The 22746-nt window shown below is 37.4% G+C and overlaps 1 protein-coding gene across 3 annotated transcripts in view; it reads left to right on the plus strand.

Annotated features, from left to right (window-relative positions):
* The window catches only part of LOC136864910 (transforming acidic coiled-coil-containing protein 3), a 232925-nt gene that overhangs the window by 146759 nt on the left and 63420 nt on the right, over nucleotides 1-22746 (plus strand). For all 3 annotated transcript variants that reach the window (XM_068226474.1, XM_068226473.1, XM_067142318.2), the window contains exon 6: nucleotides 11681-11842. In XM_068226474.1, coding sequence (XP_068082575.1) covers nucleotides 11681-11842 — 162 coding nt within the window. The remainder of the gene's footprint in view (nucleotides 1-11680; nucleotides 11843-22746) is intronic.

Consider the following 22746-nt stretch of genomic DNA (forward strand, 5'->3'; position numbering starts at 1 on the left):
AGTGCTTTGGTGTATAGCTTCTTGAAGTTCGAAAATGACTTGCTGATCCATAGGCTGGAGTAGTGGAGTAGTGTAAGTAAGTCGGCCTCAAGGCCCGGAGGGTGAGGAGGAGCATTGTCCATAACCAGCAAGACTTTGAGCATCAGATTATTTTCTAAAAGGTATTTCTTCTCTACAGGACCAAAGACCTCGTTTATCCATTCAACAAAGGCACTGGGGAGGGGAAAAGTAAGCACATGCGACGCTCGTATTGCGGAACCTCACTCGTTTATCAAGTTACAATTTATTTAAAATGTTTGCTCGTCTTGCAAAACACTCGTAGACCAAGTTACTCGCACTCCAAGGTTTCACTGTATATCTATTACTAGAATATAGTGAGTACTAAAATGTAACAATTACAACTAAAAATTTCTGAAAACATAATTGTTACAAGTAATATGATTACTTATTCTCAATTACTTCTCAACTATTATATTAAGGATATGGTTTGTTCAGAAGATATAGTTGCAAACGTTTCTGTCCAAAGAATAAAGAGTTTCAAGAAGGAAACAAGTGGTATAATAGTATTTTCCAAGTTTACTGATAAACTGAAGAAATCTCTTTAGTAATGAATTATCCAAGATCACAACTTGATAAGAGATAAAACAGACGCTACAGGAAAAGCTGAAGATATTGTTAGATGCAGCTATTAGAGGAGTCTCATATCACAGATGCTGCCTCCTTAGCATAGTGATTAGCATTATTTTGCTGGAATCTTGCATCAACAGGGCTATCATCATAACAGACCAAAAGAATCAGCTACTGAAACTGATTAGATTGGGATGGTGGTGGAAGGGGGGATGTGGCCCTAGTGCTACTTTCTTTAACAAACTATAAAATGCAATCCATCATCATCATCATCATTTCCCTGTATGCAGCTGTAGCCGGGTAGGGGCAAATATGGTTCCTCTCCACGTTCTTCGGTCTTTCCACCACTCCTCCTCCAACACTGTGTCCCAGTCCAGGTTTCTTTCTATAATACCGCGTTGGATTGTGTCCTTCCCTCTCAATTGTAGTCGTCCATGGCCTCTCCTTCCTTGCATTTGCATTTCCATCACCTTTTTTGGCATTCTTTCCCCACTCATTCACTTTATGTGCCCAAACCATCTTAGTCGGCTCTTCTCTGTTCTATCATTCATTTTTTCCACTCCAATTTCTTCCCAGATATTCTCATTCCTTATTTTGTCTCTTCTACTCTTCTATATCATACTCCTCAAGAAATTCATTTCGGCTACCTGTATTCGACTCTCATCCTTTGTCATTGTCCAAATTTCTGCTCCATAAGTTGTTATGGGTACGTAATACATCTTGTACATAGTTTCCTTTGCTTCCATTGTCACATCTTTGTCCCATAACGTGTTTCTTACACTATGATAGAAACTAACTTCCACCTTGAATCCTCTTACTAATTTCAGCATCCAGTCAAGCATTCTCCATTAATTCACTTCCCAGGTATTTGTACATCTCCACTACTTCCAGGAGCATGTCTGCAAGTCTAATCTAACCTTTCTCTTCCTTCTCCCCGCTAGTCATAACAAGAGTTTTACTTTCTTCAACACTTATTTTCAACCCACATTCCTTGATCTTCCCATTTACTACATTCAACTGTTCTTGAATCTTCATGTCGTCTTCTCCCCAAATCACGATATCATCTGCATGTTCATTTCTCTTCCTCCATATGCTGCTTTTGCTGTTTTCATGATGTCATCTGTTACTATTGTAAACAGGATTGGTGATAGAACACTTCCACCGGGCGAATTAGCCATGCGGTTAGGGGCGCGCAGCTGTAAGCTTGAATCCGGGAAATAGTGGGTTCGAATCCCACTGTCGGCAGCCCTGAAGACAGTTTTCCATGGTTTCCCTTTCTCACACCACGCAAAAGGTTGGGGCTGTACCTTAATTAAGGCCACGGCCGCTTCCTTCCAACTCCTAGCCCTTTCCTATCCCATCGTCGCCATAAGACCTATCTGTGTTGGTGCGACGTAAAGCCACTAGCAAAAAAAAAAAAAAAAAAAAAAAAAGCAGATAGAACACTTCCCTGTCTCAGCCCATTAGTGATTTTGAACCACCTTGTCCTGACAACTTGTGTTTGCATGCAACTACAACATTCCTTTTACATTGCCATGATCATTTTTATTAATCCCTGTCCAATTCCTTTTTGCACCAGATTGTCCCAAACTTTAGTGCTGGGGACACTGTCTTATGCCTTTTCAGTGTCAATGAATGTCATCACTAGGGCACAGATTTCTAGGTTTTAAACTATTTTATTCCTTGCTAGCTAACTGCAGTATTTATCTTACTTATCCATTTCATTACCGTTTGAGTAAATTGCTTGAATCTTATAAAACCTAAAAATGGCTAAATAAGACATTAATACCTTTAAAAAAATGGGCTATTCAAGACAATATTATGTTATTTGGAAATAGAAGTACCAAATATTAATGAAAGGGAATGATTTTAAAAAAATAAAAATTATGCATGATTTGTAACTGGGAGTGGTTTGTAAATATAACTTGTGCAATCGAAACAATGTGGTACAGCACAAATCAAGAAGCAGCCCCTGTCGTTCAGGTACAAGCCCGTCTATTTTGCCAGCTTCAGTGCATCTCTCATTGTGTACTGTCGATTACCACCAGCTACTGCGCTGTTCACTGTTTAGCTCTATACACATTATTGAGCGACAAACTAAAATTAATTTTCCCTATAAATCAATTATTGAAGGCAGTTTAAGAAGCTTACGCATCTCAGAAGTAGTGATACCTAAAGGCAAGTCATCTCGAAGTTGGTTGATTCACCAGTGGATTGGTAACGATCCGGATTTCACTACACATGGCAAATTGTTTTGTCAAGTGTGCCAAAAGCACTTAAGGAATTATTTAACATACCTCTAATTTAAAAAATCCCCATTACTATAATGGAAACAAGTTTTATAGAAAATTATAAATGAGTTAAATATAAATATTACGGTTGAAGGCTCATAAGACGAATGCTGCAAAGCAAACCTCAGATGAGTAATAGTACTAGGACCGAGCTCGATAGCTGCAGTCGCTTAAGTGCGGCCAGTATCCAGTGTTCGGGAGATAGTAGGTTCGAATCCCACTGTCGGCAGCCCTGAAAATGGTTTTCCGTGGTTTCCCATTTTCACACCAGGCAAATGCTGGGGCTGTACCTTAATTAAGGCCACGGCCACTTCCTTCCCACTCCTAGCCCTTTCCTGTGCCATCGTCGAGATAAGACCTATCTGTGTCGGTGCGACGTAAAGCAACTAGCAAAAAAAAAATAGTACTAGGGAATCCTCACAAAATGAAAGTTGCGTGAATAGTATATACCTTGTGTCTACAATAAACTGTAACACTGACCTGCGAATTCAAACTTTCTGATCATTGCATGAAGTTTACATAGTGATCTTTTATATATCTGGCATGCTGATTTCGGAACTGAAGTCAATTTTCCCCTATCACATCAGGTTATCGTGCAAATTCAAAATGAAAATTTGATAAGTATGCAGCACACACACATGCAAGATTACTATTATCACATGTGAAGAACACTTCTTTATTATTTTCACCCATCTGAACACTCCTATCTTATACTGGTATACTTATGAACATAGTATAAAGATATGTAGTGTATTGTGTTAACAGATCTGTAGAAAAACCACAGCCAAATGGACAAAAATTTACCATGCATAAAGCCTCATAACGTACTGAGAATGGTAAGTCTACGGTTTCAATTTTATAATGTCCTACCTTAGTATAAGAAACGTCTTTGCCTTGCTTTTTGTGTGTGAGGAGTAGTTGGACCTTCTCTCTTTAGTAAGGAGCAGTAATCTACCAGCATGTTTTTATTCAATTTCCCTTGATATATGCGTTCCATTTCCTGTAAATCCTGATGGAATCTTTCTCCTTGCTCTTCGCTCAGCATTCCTAGCTTCTCAGGGAAATAGTCCAGATGTGAATGTAACATGTGCACATTCAAGCTCATTTTGCAACCTAAATCTTGGAAAGAAACAAGTAGTCTATCCACCATTTGTTTGTAGTCTGAATCCTTTGTGTTTCCAAGAAAGATTTTTGACCACATTTCGGAATGCTGTCCATGCCGGTCGCTCTGCAGCCCACATAACGTCTTCAAAATTAGCATCAGAAAGAAGTTTTCTGATATCTGGACCTGTGAAAATACCCTCTTTGATTTTGGAATTACTGATGCCTGGGAATCGATGACACAGGTACTGAAAGCATTCACCTTCATTGTTTAGGGCCTTAACGAACTGCTTCATAAGCCCTAGTTTGATATGAAGCGTAGGTAACAGTATTTCGCTCTTGTGAACAAGGGTTTCTTGTTTTATGTTTTTCGACCCTACAATCCATTATCTACGAGGCCATTCTTTGAGTCCAGTGATATAACCTTGTTCGACTGCCCCACTCACACAGAAAGCAAGGGTGCTTTGTGTAACCTCCTTGTAAACTTAACAGAATACCTATCACTTTGAAATCACCACACACTTGCCACTTGTGTTCCTGGTACTTCAGTTTACACAACAGCATTTTGAGATTTCCATATGTTTCTCGCATAATAACTGAATGAGCAACGGGAATGGATGCAAGTTTGTTTTCATTGTGAAGAAGGACGCACTTCAAACTACACTTGGAGGCATCGATGAAAAGTCTCCTGTCATACTGTGGATCATACTGTGGTGCTCCTAGTTTTAAGATAACCTCTGGAATGTTGTTGTAGTAAACCAAGGCTCCCTCTTCATAAAAGAAGGGTGTAAGTTCTTGTTCACCATGTCTGTACCAATAGTACATCGTCCCTGGTGCCAGCATCTTCCTTTCACAAAGTTTAGACCCGAGTAACTCGGCAGATTCCTTTGTAAGGCCAAGATTTCGAACAAAGTCCTTTAATGCACTTTGCTCGAACAGTCTCGGTTCTTTTTCAACACATTCAGGGGAGAAATCACAGTCAGAGTTAGTGCCCGCCATTTCTGTGTCAGATTCAGAATGTTCTGGACGCTGTGGTACTGGTGTATCAGGGCTATGAGGAACAGGTAAAATTGCAGATTGAATATTGCTTGTATACACAATGTTACCTTGTTGCTGCTGTTAAATCCCTTCACATTCACAGAACAGAAATAGCAGTGAGTACTGTGGTCTGGGGGTTCTTGCCACACCATTGGAATACCGAACGGCAATGCAGTTCGCTTACCGTTCACCCATTGCCGTAACAGTTCTATACAGGCTCTACAAGCCGTATGTGGTGCCCACGGCTTGTCTTGGGCTCCATGTGTCAAGCCAAAGTAGGCACAGTAGGCCTTTCTCATGAACTCGGTTATATTGCGCTGCTGTCTCATCGGCACAAAACTTCCACATACATAGCAGAATGTATCTGGACTGTTCTTGCAGCCACGTCGTAGCATGTTGATAGATGTAAGTGCAATAAAAATATTAACACAGTACGTCACTCACATATAGAACGCTTATGAAAATTAATTTCTCTTTTTACAGGCAAGCGAAACTCAACTCAGACTGTCACGGACGAAGCACAACGAGAGAATGACGCCACTCAGCGAAAACCGTGCGTTGCCAGCTATGTTGTACATAGTTGCCGGCTCTACACTCTGAGCATGATAATACAGGACTACGAGATGGCTGGAGGATGTCGAATTAAAAAATAAATTAATAAAAGAATATGGAAATCTAAATTAAAACAACACTCTTCCTAACAACGTAAGAAGTGCATTAGTGCATGTGATGAAATGAACGTAATATAGGATTTTTGAGAAAATGTGATATGATGGGGAAAAATTAACATCGGATCCTGATTAAGGATGCAGAAGTCATCCTAAAATGCAATACAGGATGGCGGCAATGAAACCATCGCAGGACAGTATAATTATGTTATTTACGGTGCGTATTTTTCCAGGTGGCATGTGACCAAAAATCACATTTTGTGCAGCACAAGGAATCTACAGGACATATCAGCAACATTGCTATTAAAAAGAGGAGCCATTTTCCATTGCACCAGCCACTAATTTCTCGTTTTCCTGGCACTTCAACAGTGGATAGTCTTAATATTCTTTTATGTGAAGCGCTGGTTTCGGCAAACGTGCCGTGGAATGCGCTATATGATCCTGTGTTGAAGAAATTTATTGAAGACATCAGTTGCCGTAAGATACCAGACGAATCCACGTTGAGAAAAAGTTATTTGGAAAAACTGTACGAGAAAACTATCGAAGATGTAAGAGTTGATATAGGTGATCATTACATCTGGTTTCCGATAGACGAGACCACAGATAGTTGTGGTCGTTATATCGCAAACGTTGTGATAGGTAAATTTGATGCCACAGAGCCTGGTAAACCTCTTATACTGTGCAAGATGCTGGAAAAAACGAACCTTAGCACCATAGCTTGAACCATCCGAGATGCTCTTCGCATTCTTTGGCCAAGAGAAAAACAGGATGACAAGTTTTTACTTCTTTTGAGTGACAGTGCGGCATATATAATCAAAGCTGGTGAAGTATTGAAGAGTTTCTACCCTAACATGCTGCATGTAACTTGCATAGTCCATGGCTTACACAGATTGGCTGAAGAGGTTAGAAATAATTTCCCAGGAGTAAACAATATTGTTTTTTCTGTGAAAAAGGTGTTTCTTAAAGCTCCTAGCCACATTCTCACATTCAAGGAAATGGTTGCCTCAAACTCCTGTTCCTTCCGAACCCATCATCACTCATTGGGGGACATGGTTCAATGCAGCCGTATACTATGCCAATCACTTTGAAAACATTAAAAATGTTATAAATTCTTTTGATGTCGATTAAGCACTCTGCATAGCGAAAGCTAAAACAACTCTCATGAACAAGAACGCTGTTTCACTTGGCTTCATTAGGGCACAGTTTGCTGATCTTCCTGCAGCTATTGAGCATGTTGAGTCAGCATCGTTACCATTAAAAGATGCAGTAGAAGTTGTGGACTCCATTTCAAAGAAGGAAATGCCAGGACCATTAGGTGCAGCTTATTCACTCCAGCTCATCAAAATTCTACAGTGGAACCTTGGATTTTTAACAATGAAGAATGTTTCTGCAATACTTCAGGGAGAGGAAGTTACTGACGAGGTACCATGGGGACCAAGAACTATTGCTTCAATGAAGTTTCCTCCAATGTTGTGTGCAGCGTACATTTTCCTGCTATAAGAATATTTTTGAGAGAGAATAGGAAAAGTTTTACTCTGCAAAATCTGGAAGTGTATTTAGTTATACAATGTAACAGCAAGTGAAAACTGTGTTCTGTGCTTCTGAAAACGTTTGTTTCTTGATACATTGGAAGTGACAAAAATTTAACCTACATGAACAATTTATTGTATTTGCACATAATTATTCTTTGTTATACACACAATACACAATCAATACTGATCTGCATTTAGGGCAGTCGCCCAGGTGGCAGATTCCCTATCTGTTGCTTTCCTAGCCTTTTCCTAAATGATTTTTATTTTTATTTTTTATTTCAGTTTGTATGTTGTGTTTGAAATGCTTTCATTAAGCCATTCTGTCCCATATTTAAAGAATATTTTGAACTAAGTGATATAGTTTTGTACTAGAGAGGTGTGAAGTTCGCAAAAATTTGAGTGAATAGTATAACTTTAGCATTGATTGAAATGGTTATTTAAAACTATTTCAGTGGGATAAAAAGCTAAAAAAATTATTTTGAGCTATTAAAAAGCTAATAACTGGTTTTTAAGAACCTAAAAATCTGGGCTCTAGTCATTACCATATCATTCCCATACTCCCATTGCTTTTCCATTAGTTGTCTTATATATAATGAAAATGGGCTCTATTGTTGACCTTCCACTTCTGAAACCAAACTGATTTTCCTGTATCTGATTTTCAACTCTCAACCTTATCCTACTTTCCAGTATCCTCTCCATTATCTTAGCAACATGGGATATCAAATAATTTTTCCCGTAGCTCAACTTGTTAAAAGCTTTGAGCAATTCTATTCTGTTGAAATGTTGTTAGAATAATTATTTACTGCTCATTAAATAGATAGCAATTCCAGGTACAGTAAATTTATGGTTCTGTGCATCGATAATTTCCTCCATTTTCTGTCAGGTCTCATACCATTAGGGAGCAGAGCCAGACAATGCAGGTGCTTCATATTTCCAACAGCTAGAGTGACCTTCAGATACTGCTTGCTGTGGCCACAGGTTCGCATTGCATGATTAAATGGATGTTAACTAAAAGGTTCAGACACAGATTGAAATGAAAGTTATTTCATTATTATGTGTAAAAATTAGGCTGATCCAAGGAATTACTGAGAATGCAGTGGTTATAAAATACAGTAAAACCTTGTTAAGACATTTTTGCAGGGGAAAAAGGAAGAGAACGTGTTAAGTGAAAAACTGTACTATTGAATACACAAATAAAATCTATCCAACAGGGATATGTAAACACTTAATGTTTTTTCTGACAAGCGTGCATTTTATGTCGTATGTATGGATACAGTGAAAAATATAGAATATTTTCTGTTTCTAAAAATGAGATGAGAGTATTAAAAAGAGCAAAAAAAGGATAGAACAAATACAATAAACTTTTTTCACTGGGGCTTACGAAATAAATGTATTAAAAGATGTGTAAAACAACAACACATATGAAAGAATTTGCACTAGGGTCCATAAAAGTATCAATATGTTATTGCAGATCACATTCTTTCCAAAGCTGAAGCCTTATATTTTGGACCAGTAGGTTATTAAACATTGTTTTCAGGTCACACTGTTAGATCAAAAATTATTTGGAGGTTAAGTGAGACCATGTGCAAAAGAATGACTTTGATACCCATCTTGAATGCGACATCACTTTGATTTGTTTTGATTGACTCAAGTCAACTCGAAAGTGCGAGTTTCAACATACGCACCACCGCTGAAAGATGCTGATGTGTGTCCACTACCTGGATTTTAATTTTGTCTACATTAGTGAATGATTTCACGTCTTCTTTTATTTCATTGTCAATAACTAGGCCCCCACAAGATAAATAATCACTGTGTTAGTCAACTTCACACTAGTGATGGGTGATTCGATTCATTTCACTGAATCGATTCATTTGATTTTGTTCACGTAACTGAATCGATACAGTGAGCCAATTCACGGCTCATTAGAGTCATCGATCCTATTGCATCTGTGTAGTGTGTACTGATACGAGAGCAGCAACAACTTTCAGTGCTTGCTGCTGACATCTGGTCTTCATTCTATGAACTGCTTTCCTATGCGTCATCTAGCGTTCAGATTCTTGTTCCTCCTGCAGCCACTTCTTCGCATCAAGTTTTGATGTTACAAAGCCTTCCCCCAAAAGTGAGGAATTCCATTAAGTACATAGAGTTAGACGAAAAACATTTGTACGCACAATCATCAATGATCTGCATTTAAAGCTGTCGTGCAGGTTTGTCTAGTCTTTTCGTAAATGATTTCAAAGCACTTGGAAATTTTGTTATATTCTTAGTAAGTATATGATACAAAATAAATAAGTTAAAAAGTGAAATGCAGGAAAAGATAGTTACGTGAGCAATATTATACACGCTTATTACTTGCACAAAACTTATGTATATAATAATAATAATAATAATAATAATAATAATAATAATAATAATAATAATAATAATAATAATAATAATAATAATAATTTAAACTCAAATTTTATACACTACCTTATGGTTTTCCACAGTTCTCTGAAGGTCACAGCTCTATTATATACACAGAATTAGATGTAAAAATACCTTTGTCCCCAATAAGTAGTCTACATGATAAATATAAATCAAATAAGTTTCTTTACATCGTACCGACACAGATAGGTCTTTACGGCACTGGTGAGATATGAAAGGGACAGAAGTGAAAAGGAAGTGGCCATGGCCTTAATTAAGGTTCAGCACCAGCATTTGCCTGGTGTAAAAATGGGAAACCACGGAAAAACAACGGCTGACGACAGTCGGATTTGAACCTGCCATCCCCCGAATGCAAGCCCATAGCTACGCGACCCTAAACGCACGGCGAAGTAGCACAGTTGTCTTTGAAAATGTCTTTTTGTATCAGCAGAGGATTTTTAAATCGTCATATTTTGTATAGGCTGCCCGAGATGTACAGTAGCCCACTGATTTTCTGATTAGACACTTGCTCACTTACTCACTGTCCACGTAAACCGGTGATCTCGTGATTCAATTATTGAAGTATTGTGCAATGATGCGACATACAAACTGAGAGAGCGGTTCTTCCCAATATAAAACAGACAGTTTCGAGTGGTCATAAGCGTGACTCATAGTCATAGGGTAGGCTAGATAATAATGTTATTGGCTTTACGTCCCACTAGCTACTTTTCCGGTTTTCGGACACACCGAGGTACCAGAATTTAGTCCCACAGGAGTTCTTTTATGTGTCAATAAATCTACCAGCATGAGGCTGACGTATTTGAGCACCTTCAAGAACCACCAGACTGAGCCAGGATCGAACCTGTCAAGTTGGGGTCAGAAGTCCAGGCCTCAACCATCAGTGCCACTCAGCCAGGCAGGTAGGCTATAGAGCTGAGTTTAATTAATTGTCGAATGTCAACTAGTTATAAAAATACTGATTGATTAAACCAATATAGTAAATAGAATAACATAATAGCCTACCTACTTACAAGCTAGGTACTTTGGAATTATATTTTGACTACCTTTTTAACACTGAAAATAAACCTGTCTGTTATTTAGCGGGTATTATTTTCAAATGAGCTGAGTGCGAGAGTCCGTTATAGTGAACGATTCTTTCAGTGTGCTGTGGCTCTATGTACTGCTGCAGCGGAAGTTCAGTTCCCCGCCAATTGTACTGAATCGATAATGAACCGTGTGTGTGTGTGTTGTTTCCCACTGATCCATAAGTGCGTCACTCAGCACTGTCTGCAGCGAGTCAGCTGAATCATGTGCCATGTACTCTCCGTTCCTGTGAATCGATTCACTCAGACACTTGAATGAATCGATATACTGCTTTGAATCATACACTCAGTAGCCAACACTACTTCACATGATTATATTCCTAATCTGTAGATTGACTACAGTGTGAAAAATATTTGTTACCCTTCACTGTGTCACTCAACACAGAATTCATTTTTAACTTCTGAATGGAATGCAAAATACAAGCATATACAGGCTTAGTGGGTTATTCAACAATACCACTGAAAACCTGCAAGCAAAACTGAACTTACCTGAGGCTAACAACATACTCCCTGAAGGTGTAATTTACCCCTGTATAGTTCAAAAATTCAAGGCCATTTCCTGTTTTTGCACAACTTTCCCCGACCTGCCTCCTGTGGCAAGGATTCGTGTTCAAAATCATATTCCTTTCGCAAGGGATGAAAAAATACATTTTCAAGACTAGGAAGGACGTGATCGTTGTACGCGGTAATAGGAAAAATTTGTGACATAAGTGAGGTCTTTTTATATAATGTGATACAATGTGAATCAGGACTTTGAATTTACAGCATACTAAGCGAGAAAATGTCTTGATGAGGAATGCACTAACAAGTTTTGACTGTAGTTCTGCAAAACTTCAGGAAAGTAGTATTGGTGTAGAAAATTTTCAGAAAACATATTTTTTATAATTCATAATGTCATTTGTTTATTGTTACAGTATCATTACGGAGGAGTATGAGAAAATAATTTCAAGACTTATCGCTGAAAAGGAACACAAGAAACAAGCCCATAGTGTAGAAGTAGAAAGATTGACTAAGGAAAAGGACACTATGTCAACTCATCTTGAGAACATGGAAATTGCTTTCTCTGATGTACACCAGTAAGTTGTTTTGCATCTCTTTTTTTTTTTCTTTTTCTATTTTATATTAACACATGGTTGATGGGCACCGAGAAATCTTGGTTTTATTCACGACATCGCTTTTGGTCTCCCTGTGACATCTCTTGACCATATATTGAACTATTTTGGACTTGCACATTGAGTAGAATAAATCGTAGATGTGTATCTGCCACTTTTCTTTTATTCACGGCCTTCTTTCATTCTTTGATTTAGTTTCAAAACGTTGACTTTCTTTCTGCCGGTTCAGTCAGTGATAAGATGGAGCACTTCCGTAATGTAGTACTAGCTGACAATGATATTCTAGAAGTATTGTATACCAATGATCATTCAGATGGATATAGTGATTGTGAATTAGTAAAAACTGGACGTGAGAGTGATAATAGAAGTGATATTCAAGCCCCTGCACGCCGTAATTTACATAGTGTGCTCATTTATTCAGGTGACTCAGATGATAACGATATAAACATTGATGATGTATTAGGAATTCACGCTGAAGATGGTTTCATAAAGACAGATCCATCAACTTTAAAGATAAAATCTTGACTAGTTTAATATTTATGTACATTTTTACAATCATGTGCACTCTAGTATGCTCAGTAGAAAAACGTCCGGTCCACAAGGTATGTGACAACCTCAAGCATCCGGTCGGCAATGTGTTAAAATATTCTCTGGTATAATTACAAATATGCATAATGTGGGGTGATGATTACTTGACAGAGGTTGGGTGCCAACTTTACTGTCGTGATCTGCTGTGTACTTCATGAAGACGAAGTATTTAAATTTCATGTATGGGCATACAGTAGAACCTCGATAATTCGAAATCGGTTAATTCAAAATCCCACGTAATTCGAAGAAGCTCTCGTTCCCGGAAACATGAGATACCGTTTTGCATGTTATTTAAATTGTTTAATTCGAAATACGGATAATTCGTAATTCGAAGTACAATGTCGGCCCCATTACTGAAATTCAGACTTTTAATTCGAAACTGCCTTTACATTTTAAAACATTAGTATGTTAGAGTAATTTCAACTCGAAATTTATCCGCGTCATAATAGAACGCGTGTTCCGGAACGTGGAGAGGTACGGTAGCTTTCCGCACTTACTCACTTCGGTGGGTCTACAGGGCGCTTCATGATTGCCAAGTTGAATGAAATCGGAATTCTTTTGTATTCAACCTTTTCAGGAACGCCGTAATATCACGCAACAGGCAGTGTGCGGGAAAACAGAATGCGCGAACACTGGCGATGCCGACAGTTGACGAAAAAGCGTAGCTCATATAATAAATTCGTAGGCATCGAACAATACTGTCATTGCCGATGAAACTGCATTGCTTTATTTTAATGCGAGCCCAAACGGTCTTATGGTTTTAAAGGAGAAAGTGCCAGCCGGAGAATCGTACAAGGGTCGGGGATGGGGGTCATTGTAGTGCGTTGCAATTGCAATGCACATGGAAGCGAGAAACTTTATCCCCTCGTCATAGAAAAGTTCGATAAGCTACGTTTTAAGGGCGTCGGGCACTTTCCATCCCAGTACAAAGCATCTAAAAATGCAAACAGTACAGATATCCAAAAAATAATGCATTTGCACAGGGGAACCAGCATAATTTATCCTCGTCTTTGAATTGTGTGATTTTTTTTCTTTCGTTGCGTGAGGTTATGTTCGTCAGTGCATTATTTGAACATTGTAAATGCACCTTGTTGGATACATTTCGGAAATAGTTTTTCTATGGCATTGGAAAGGTTTAAACTGTGAATCGAGGTGATTGCATGTATTAATGGGTCTTAGAATACTTTGTGACGCGGCAAGTGTTTACATTTCTGAAGTACGAAAAAAGTGCCATGGCGGGAAATCGTACAAGGATAGAGTCATAGGAAAGTTTGATTTTAAGGGCATCGGGTACTTTCTGTGTAAATACAAGGCATCTAAAATGCATACAGTATAGTACTCCAATGAATAAAGCACTTGCACATGGGAGCCAGCATAGATTTCTCCTCGTCTTTGAATCGTGCTTTTTTTTTTTTTTTTTTTTTTTCTTTCTTTCTTTCTTTCGTTGCGTGAGGTTATATTTGCAGTGAGATATGCAAGTGCATTATTTGAATACTGTAAATGCACCTTTTTTGGATACATTTTGGAAATAGTTCTTTTTTCATGGCATTTGAAAGGTATAAACTGTGAATCAAGGTTAACTGCATGCAGTAACGGGCTTAGAATATTTCGTAACGCAGCAAGGGTTGGTACTTCTGAATTGCGAATTGGCGGTTAATTCGAAATCACGTAATTCGAAGTCCGATTTTTGAGTCCCAACGACTTCGAATTAACAAGGTTTTACTGTATATGTATTTTCATTATAAACTGTCATGTCCTTTAGGTTTCAGTCTTCAATCTTCAAACTCATGTGCACAAACTAAATACTGCTCATAATTCTCTATTGACAGCCAGAACATTGGCAATATTAACAGTTAGTTACCTTGGTCTCCCTCCCCTATCATCATATACTGTAGATTCCTTGACTGGCATTGGCATACTATTTTTCTAGCTCTTCATATGCCCAGAATTAGTGTTTAGTTAACATTGAGATGCAGCTAATCTACGTTTTCATGCAGACTTTAATTTATAAAATGAAAGTATTGTAAATCAGATTTCCGGATGTACACCCATGGACATTTCTCTGAATCCCATTACCCAAATTATTTTCCCCCAAAATTTGTTAAGAAGGAGGAAGACATACTTTCCCGTGTCAAGCCAATTAATGTAACTTTAAGGTTTTTGAGTCTGCCAAAAACACTACTTATAACACATTTAATACTATAACATACCTATTAAAAAAGTAATAATAAACAAAGAATGACATGTTTCATTCTATAAGAACATCCTCACACTCTATCAGACCACTCTAAATCATGTATATATATGTACTATATTATTTACAATGCCTAATCTTGTTAATGCTAGTGAATTGATGTTTGAAGCTAAGAGTGTAGTATTGTTAATGTATTATAGGTTATGTACTTCGTTCCATATTGACGATTGAACACTTACAAGATAATTTATTGCAGTTCTCCTATTCAATACAAGATACCATCTAATAAGGAGTTTTTCCACCTGTACATGTTTCAACTCTATAGAGTCATCCTCAGTGGGTTAACATAAAATTACAAAAACATATTGCTAATGTTATGCTATGATTAAAATTTCACTGATAAAATCCATCTTATGTAGTGTATAAAAGAGTCCATCTTAGTGTTGTCTTAGTTGACATAACTGATAAAACACATAAAACAATAGTTGTAAGGTCGAAGGTCCTCTTGTCTAAATTCTAAAAATAATAAATTACAGTAGAACCTCGATTATACTGTGACGTATGGGCGGGGTAGATAAATAAATAAATGAGTACAGAACCTGGTAGCGTCCTATTTCTAAGATTTATTAACTAAGCACTACAATTACACATTTACACATGCACACACACGATTGCTGAGCTTACAACATACACGGTTCGCGCTCTCTCTCTCTCTCTCTCTCTCTCTTAGTTTCTCATGTTCCATCTACAATGACACACACACAGAGTCATCGATTATTTACACTACACTCACTCAACTACTCAGTCACACTCATTAGCGCTGTCACGGTCCACAGCCTACACGTCAGTCTCGCAGGTCGGGATAGTACCCGCTGTTCACTCAATCCGGCGAACTCTGTTCGCAGTCTGCACACGTCGTCACCCAGTGTTCCCTTCGCGCTGCTCCAGAACACCAAAGGTTCTTCTCCAGCAGCCGGCCCCAAGGGACTCGCACACACACAACGTCAGGGAAACAGGAACGAGTCCTCGGCTCCAACAGGCATATACTCCATCAAGCTGCACTCTCCCAGGCCATCACCGACTGCGCTCCAGCGAACTCAATCTCGCTCTCACTCACTCATTAACTCACTAACCCAGCCTAACTCTCACTAACTCCAGGCAGGTCGTTCCTCTCTTATATACCCGCGCTGGCCCTTCTGGAATAGTCCGGATGCTCGATGGATCCAGGAACCTCGCGAGATGGAGACTCCAGATTAATAGTCGAGTAATTTCCGTCGTCCCATGCGGCACGACCACGGACAGAAGAGAGAAGGGCCGTCCCAGCACTTAAGTGTTGCTCGTGATTGGTGCGGTGGAGCGTAAGGGGGGGTGGGGCCGATACAGTGACGAGCAAGTTGGCATGGCGGATGCTATAACCATTACAATACGTTCCCAGAAACTACGTTTTCCCATATTATTCGTTCAAATTACCTGGTCCCGCGAGCATCCTAAGTAAATCATGTTGTAAAAATCCCACATTATCCGTTCCTCGAAGAAACGATTTCCCGGATCAACCGTCCATAAATTTCAGTCCCATCAACGCTAAATCCTCGATCGCGCGGTTTTTTTTTTTCAAGAAACTGTATCTCGCAAAAGGATGGCTACGGCATACATACGGATCTTGGTGTTAACGTGCCATCATTGCGGTAATTTGAGGAAGTACTGTACCATACCGGAAAAGCGATCGGCGGTGAACTTGCATAACAGACCATCTTAGCATCGCATTCGGGTGGTATCGTTTAGAGAATCCTCGGAAATCATAAAGCAGAGAGTGTCCACAACAATTGGAAGGAGACAGAGCGCATTTCGACAGCTTTACTTGAATTGTCATAAAAGGAAAAGAAAGTTCCACCTGATCAATCCTTTTTATTTACATGTAATGCAGATTATCACATGTCTAGGACTGGTTTCGACCTCTCAACAAGGTCATCCTCAGCTACATTAGAATCTTATTTGCATTTTCACCTTATGCCTCATAAAGATCTTCATGACATACTCTATTGTTTAACAATATAATTTAAAATATTTTTTTATACTCTTGCTAAAAAATTGTAAAAATTACATCATAACTGAAATTGTGACAAAACAAGCTTACATCTTAATATACACATGCAATTGTAGCAGAATGAATTCGTCTTTAAGCTTATTGAGTGTAAATGTTTACCATAGGCGTTTTGCCTATTCAGTTGAAATAAGCCCCATTTTACAAATGTATAGTCATATTTGAGGGGAGCTTTGTTTATATTTGTGAATGTTATAGCAATGAGCTACCAGTAAAATATACTAATTAACTAAAGTTGCGTGTTGATAAAATGTTATATTGCATGTTCACATTAAAATATTAAAGTATGATAATATACTTAGTAGACTAAATTGCGTGTTGACTTCAATAAAATTTTACATATTCACATTAAAATGTTATGAAGTGTGACTAATGTGCTTTGTGACACTGAAAGTCTAAAATAGCTGTTGGCCTTAGTTCTTGCATTAAATTATGTTGTTGCATTAAAATACTGCACAAATTTGCCTTTTACACAAAATATTCGATATTTGACACGTCGTAAGATATGCTATATAAGAATGTCTTTTAAGTCCAAATAGTAAGTGACAGCACTTCCTTATATTTTATAAATGCAAATTCAAATTACAAGCTTTAATATGCACTTCTTACAACGTGTCAAATATCGCATGTTTTGTGTAAAAGGCAAATTTGTGCAGTATTTTAATGCAACAACATACTTTAATGCAAGAACTAAGGCCAACAGCTATTTTAGACTTTCAGTGTCACAAAGCACATTAGTCACACTTCATAACATTTTAATGTGAATATGTAAAATTTTATTGAAGTCAACACGCAATTTAGTCTACTAAGTACATTATCATACTTTAATATTTTAATGTGAACATGTAATATAACATTTTATCAACACGCAACTTTAGTTAATTAGTATATTTTACTGGTAGCTCATTGCTATAACATTCACAAATATAAACAAAGCTCCCCTCAAATATGACTATACATTTGTAAAATGGGGCTTATTTCAACTGAATAGGCAAAATGCCTATGATAAACATTTACACTCAGTAAGCTTAAAGACGAATTCATTCTGCTACAATTGCATGTGTATATTAAGATATAATCTTTTTTTGTCACAATTTCAGTTATGATGTAATGTTTTACAATTTTTTAGCAAGAGTACAAAAAATATTTTAAATAATATTGTTAAACAATAGAGTATGTCATAAAGATCTTTATGAGGCATAAGGTGAAAATGCAAATAAGATTCTAATGTAGCTGAGGATGACCTTGTTGAGAGGTCGAAACCGGTCCTAGACATGTGATAATCTGCATTACATGTAAATAAAAAGTATTGATCAGGTGGAACTTTCTTTTCCTTTTATGACAATTGGTAACTGTCAATACGAAAAATGAAATTTATAAATCAAGCTTTACTTGAAGACGGAACGAGTTTCGTCAAATGTTCGTACTTGCAAAACGTCTACATTATTGTCCAGTTTACATGTTTACTTTGGTACTTTTTTCGAGTGTATCGCCAAACAGGTTTTCGGCACTTCCCCCAGGGCACTGTATAGTCACTGAGCTTTCAGGCAGGAATCGAAACTGCTACTTCTTAAGCAACACAAATGTAGTATTTTAATATTATCGTATACAATTATGTTATTGAGACCAGAACAGATGTTGTACCTTACATACATAAAGCCTATTACAGTTTTGGTCCTAATAGAAGACTGGAAATTTCACGTTTTATGTGTTAAAATGTTATAAAAACCACAGTCATTTTATTTGCGCACATTACATAAAAAACTTTGTATCATTTCGCACTCGTACCGACTTGTACAGTGAGCGCACTTTCCAGCTGAGCTCAAGGTCGCAAATAACCATAATCACAGAGAGTTACAGTAATTGAAAATCTTCCACCTTTTTGATACTTTTTATTTGCTTTTTAGCAAATTAATTCATTATAAACAGTACATGTTTCGTTCTCACTTGAGAACATCTTCAGCTGTTGTTAAGCTTAGGTGAATCGCTAAGTTTCTGAATGCATTATTTTCAGGTACATTGTTCCTCTTAAAAACTATTTGAATATAAATTAAATTAAAATATTAAAACAATGTGAGGGTTCATGGGTTGATGAAATGAGACAGGATGAATACATAGTTAGCCTACTTAAAAAAACTATTCATTGGAATAGTTGTTAAAAGTTTCAACTCTGTTACACTAAAAATATCTGTTTGTCTTCCAGTTAATTTTTTTTTTAAATTTTTTTTTATGATTGACTTCCTGACACTGTTCTAATTATTGTTGATTGTTCATTCCTTTCACTCCTTCCAGGTTGGCTGTTAATTATTTTGAGCTTGCTTAATGTGCCCTAAATTGAGTCTAATGCGGAACTATGAAGCTGATTGCCGTTCACTTTTTGAGAAGGGAGCTTCGTCTCAATTTCTGAAATGAAATGAGGAAAATCGGGATTTGTTTTTATAATGAAAACGTGTGTCTTTACATAATAACTTAATGTATAAAATGGTTCCATACCTTACTGTTGTTAAACTCCAATTCTACCGTGACCCTGGAGGGGCTACGTTTGAAGCTGCTGTATGTCTTGTATAATAATGGTGTGTGTGTTTCGTTGTTTGCTCCTCCTTCCGGGGAGGCAAGCCTGCGGAGAGGGGAGGAGGCGTGTCGCTTACTGTCACGGCTTCGGCTTTAGAAGGGGTGGGGGGAGTGGATGTACAAAATGGCGGAGGCTCGTTCTTATTCATCCTTTTATTGTCTGTGTTGTTTCTTTTGCCTAAAGTTTCATGACTTGATAATATCCCTTCAAATATAGGCTTCCTATTGTCAATTGTATCATTCAGGTTATTGTCTTGATTACTTTTTTGTTCTAAATAAATATATATATTTGCTAGTGTATTTAGAAGTGCTCCTTTGTTTATTTTACGTAATATAGTTAAATCCTGCTGTATAGTTGTGAACTGATGTCCGGTTGTACTCATGTGTCGGCCCATCACGGAAATTTTTTTATGCCTTTCAGCATTGACATGCTCTAGGTATCTTACAGTAAAACTGCGCTCTGTTTGCCTGACATAAGTTTTTTCACATTGATGACACTTCAGTTTGTAAACTCCTGATTCTGAATGTTAGTTTTTTCCTAGGGAATTAACACTATTGTAATTAAATAATTTTTGCTTTGTATTATTACTGGTTGAATATGCGATCTTATAGTTATATTTTCTAAACTAATTCGTTACTGTATATAAGATAGGGTTGTTGAACGTGAACTTGGCGTATTTATCTTTCTTTTTTATTTTGGGCGTTAGATTAGTTTGTAACTTTTGTTTGAATTTTCTGATTATTTTGTTTACCATATTTAGTTCAAATCCGTTTCATTGGGCTTGTTAACGGATAAAGAACAGTTCTTTTTCTCATTCCATGTGTGTAAGGGGTATATTAAATGCTCTGTATATGTAACTGTAGTAAGCTAACCTTTTTTGTGATTCCAGATGCAATTAGTCGTTCTTTATTGTAATGGGAGTAAAAGTGGGTTTTCTGTGTATCTTACACACACGGAACGAGAAAAAGAACTGCTCTCTATCTGTAAACAAGCCCAATACAACGGATTTGAGCTAAATATGGTAAACAAAATAATCAGAAAATTCAAACAAATGTTACAAATTAATCTAACACCCGAAATAAAAAAGAAAGATAAATACGCCAAGTTCACGTTCAACAATCCTAACTTATATACAGTAACGAGTTTGTTCAGAAAATATAACTATAAGATCGCGTATTCAACCAGTAATAATACAAAGCAAAAATTCTTTAATTACAATAGTGTTAATTCCCTAGGAAAAAACAAACAATTAGAATCAGGAGTTTACAAATTGAAGTGTCATCAATGTGAAAGAACTTATGTCGGGCAAACAGGGCACAGTTTTACTGTAAGATACCTAGAGCATGTCAATGCTGAAAGGCATAAAAATATTTCCGCGATGGGCCGACACATGAGTACAACCGGACATCAGTTCACAACTATACAGCAGGATTTAACTGTATTACATAAAATAAACAAAGGAGCTCTTCTCAATACATTAGAAAATCTATATATTTTTTTAGAACAAAAAATTAATCAGGACAATAACCTGAATGATACAATTGACAATAGGAAGCCTATATTTGAAGGGATATTATCAAGTCATGAAACTTTAGGCAAAAGAAACAACACAGACAATAAAAGGATGAATAAGAACGAACCTCCGCCATTTTGTACATCCACTTCCCCCACACCTTCTAAAGCTGAAGCTGTGAGAGTAAGCGACACGCCTCCTCCCCTCTCCGCAACCTTGCCTTCCCGGAAGGCGGAGCAAACAACGGAACACACACACCATTATTATACAAGACATAAAGCAACTTCAAACGTAGCCCCTCCAGGGTCACGGTAGAATTGGAGTTTAACAACAGTAAGGTATGGAACCATTTTATACATTAAGTTATTATGTAAAGACTCATGTTTTCATTATAGAAACAAATCCCGATTTTCCTCATTTCATTTCAGAAATTGAGACGAAGCTCCCTTCTCAAAAAGTGAACGGCAATCAGCTTCATAGTTCCGCATTAGACTCAATTTAGGGCACATTAAGCAAGCTCAAAATAATTAACAGCCAACCTGAAAGGAGTGGAAGGAATGAACATTCAACAATAATTAGAACAGTGTCAAGAAGTCAATCATTTTTAAAAAAACCTTTTAACTGGAAGACAAACAGATATTTTTAGTGTAACAGAGTTGAAACTTTTAACAACTATTCCAATGAATAGATATAGTTTTTTTAAGTAGGCTAACTATGTATTCGTCCTGTCTCATTTCATCAACCCATTAACCCCCACATTGTTTTAACATCATTGTAATTTAATTTATATTCAAATAGTTTTTAAGAGGAACAATGTACCTGAAAATAATGTACTCAGAAACTTAGTGATTCACCTAAGCTTAACAACAGCTGAAGATGTTTTCAAGTGAGAACGAAACATGTACTGTTTATAATGAATTAATTTGCTAAAAAGCAAATAAAAAGTATCAAAAAGGTGGAAGATTTTCAATTACTGTAAGTGTCTGTGATTAGAATTTGATACGGAAAATGAAGCTGATTACTTGCAATAACCGTAACTTCGGAAGTGTAATGATATTTTTTCTGTTTCCAATTTGATTGTTATTAGTGATGGGCAGAATTGAATATAATGCATTCGAGAACTTGAGGATCGATACTTACATTCGAAACCATATTCTCGAGTTCAACATAAGGTTTGAAAGTCGATGTAGGCCTAATTACGTGGTACAAGATTTCCATGAACTGACTTCGAACAGTCTACCGGTGACCAAGTTACGATGAAGATTTAGAAAAAGGGATTTCGCCATCATGTTGGGCGCTTTTGTACCTAATGTGCTTTATTTTATTAGATTAGAGAATTCAAAACTACTTGTGGTCGATTGTTGTTTGGCTTGGCGTTACGGGTATTAGATTGTTTGAAGAGTTTGGCTGATCAAAGTTGCTGAACTTAAAAGTTTTCAGAGGAAACTGACAAAGTTTCCTCGATAAAACTGAATGTAAAGTTTCGAGATTTTTAAGTCACGTACCAGTAATTCACGCTTGATGCCAGTCCTGCGGTCTAACTTGCCTGCCTCTACCCAGAGGGCCCGGGTTCGATTCCCGACCAGGTCAGGCATTCTTACCTGGATATGAGGGCTGGTTCCAGGTTCACTCATTCTACGATTGCCTTTAATTGAGGAACTATTAAATGGTGAGATGGCGATCCCGGTCTAGGGAGCCAGGAATAACGGCCGAGAGGATTCGTCACACTGACCGTGCGTCACCTTGTAATCTACATGCCTTCAGACCGAGCAGTGGTCGCTCGGTAGGCGGAAGGCCCATTGGTGCTGTAGTTTGGTTTTATTTAGGGGTGTTTATAAGATTGTAAGTATATATATTTCACTTTTTTGATGTTTAGCCAAATTGTTGATGGTCCCATTTT

This window comes from Anabrus simplex, chromosome 2 (assembly GCF_040414725.1).
Source record: "Anabrus simplex isolate iqAnaSimp1 chromosome 2, ASM4041472v1, whole genome shotgun sequence".
NCBI classification, from domain to species: Eukaryota; Metazoa; Arthropoda; class Insecta; order Orthoptera; family Tettigoniidae; genus Anabrus; species Anabrus simplex.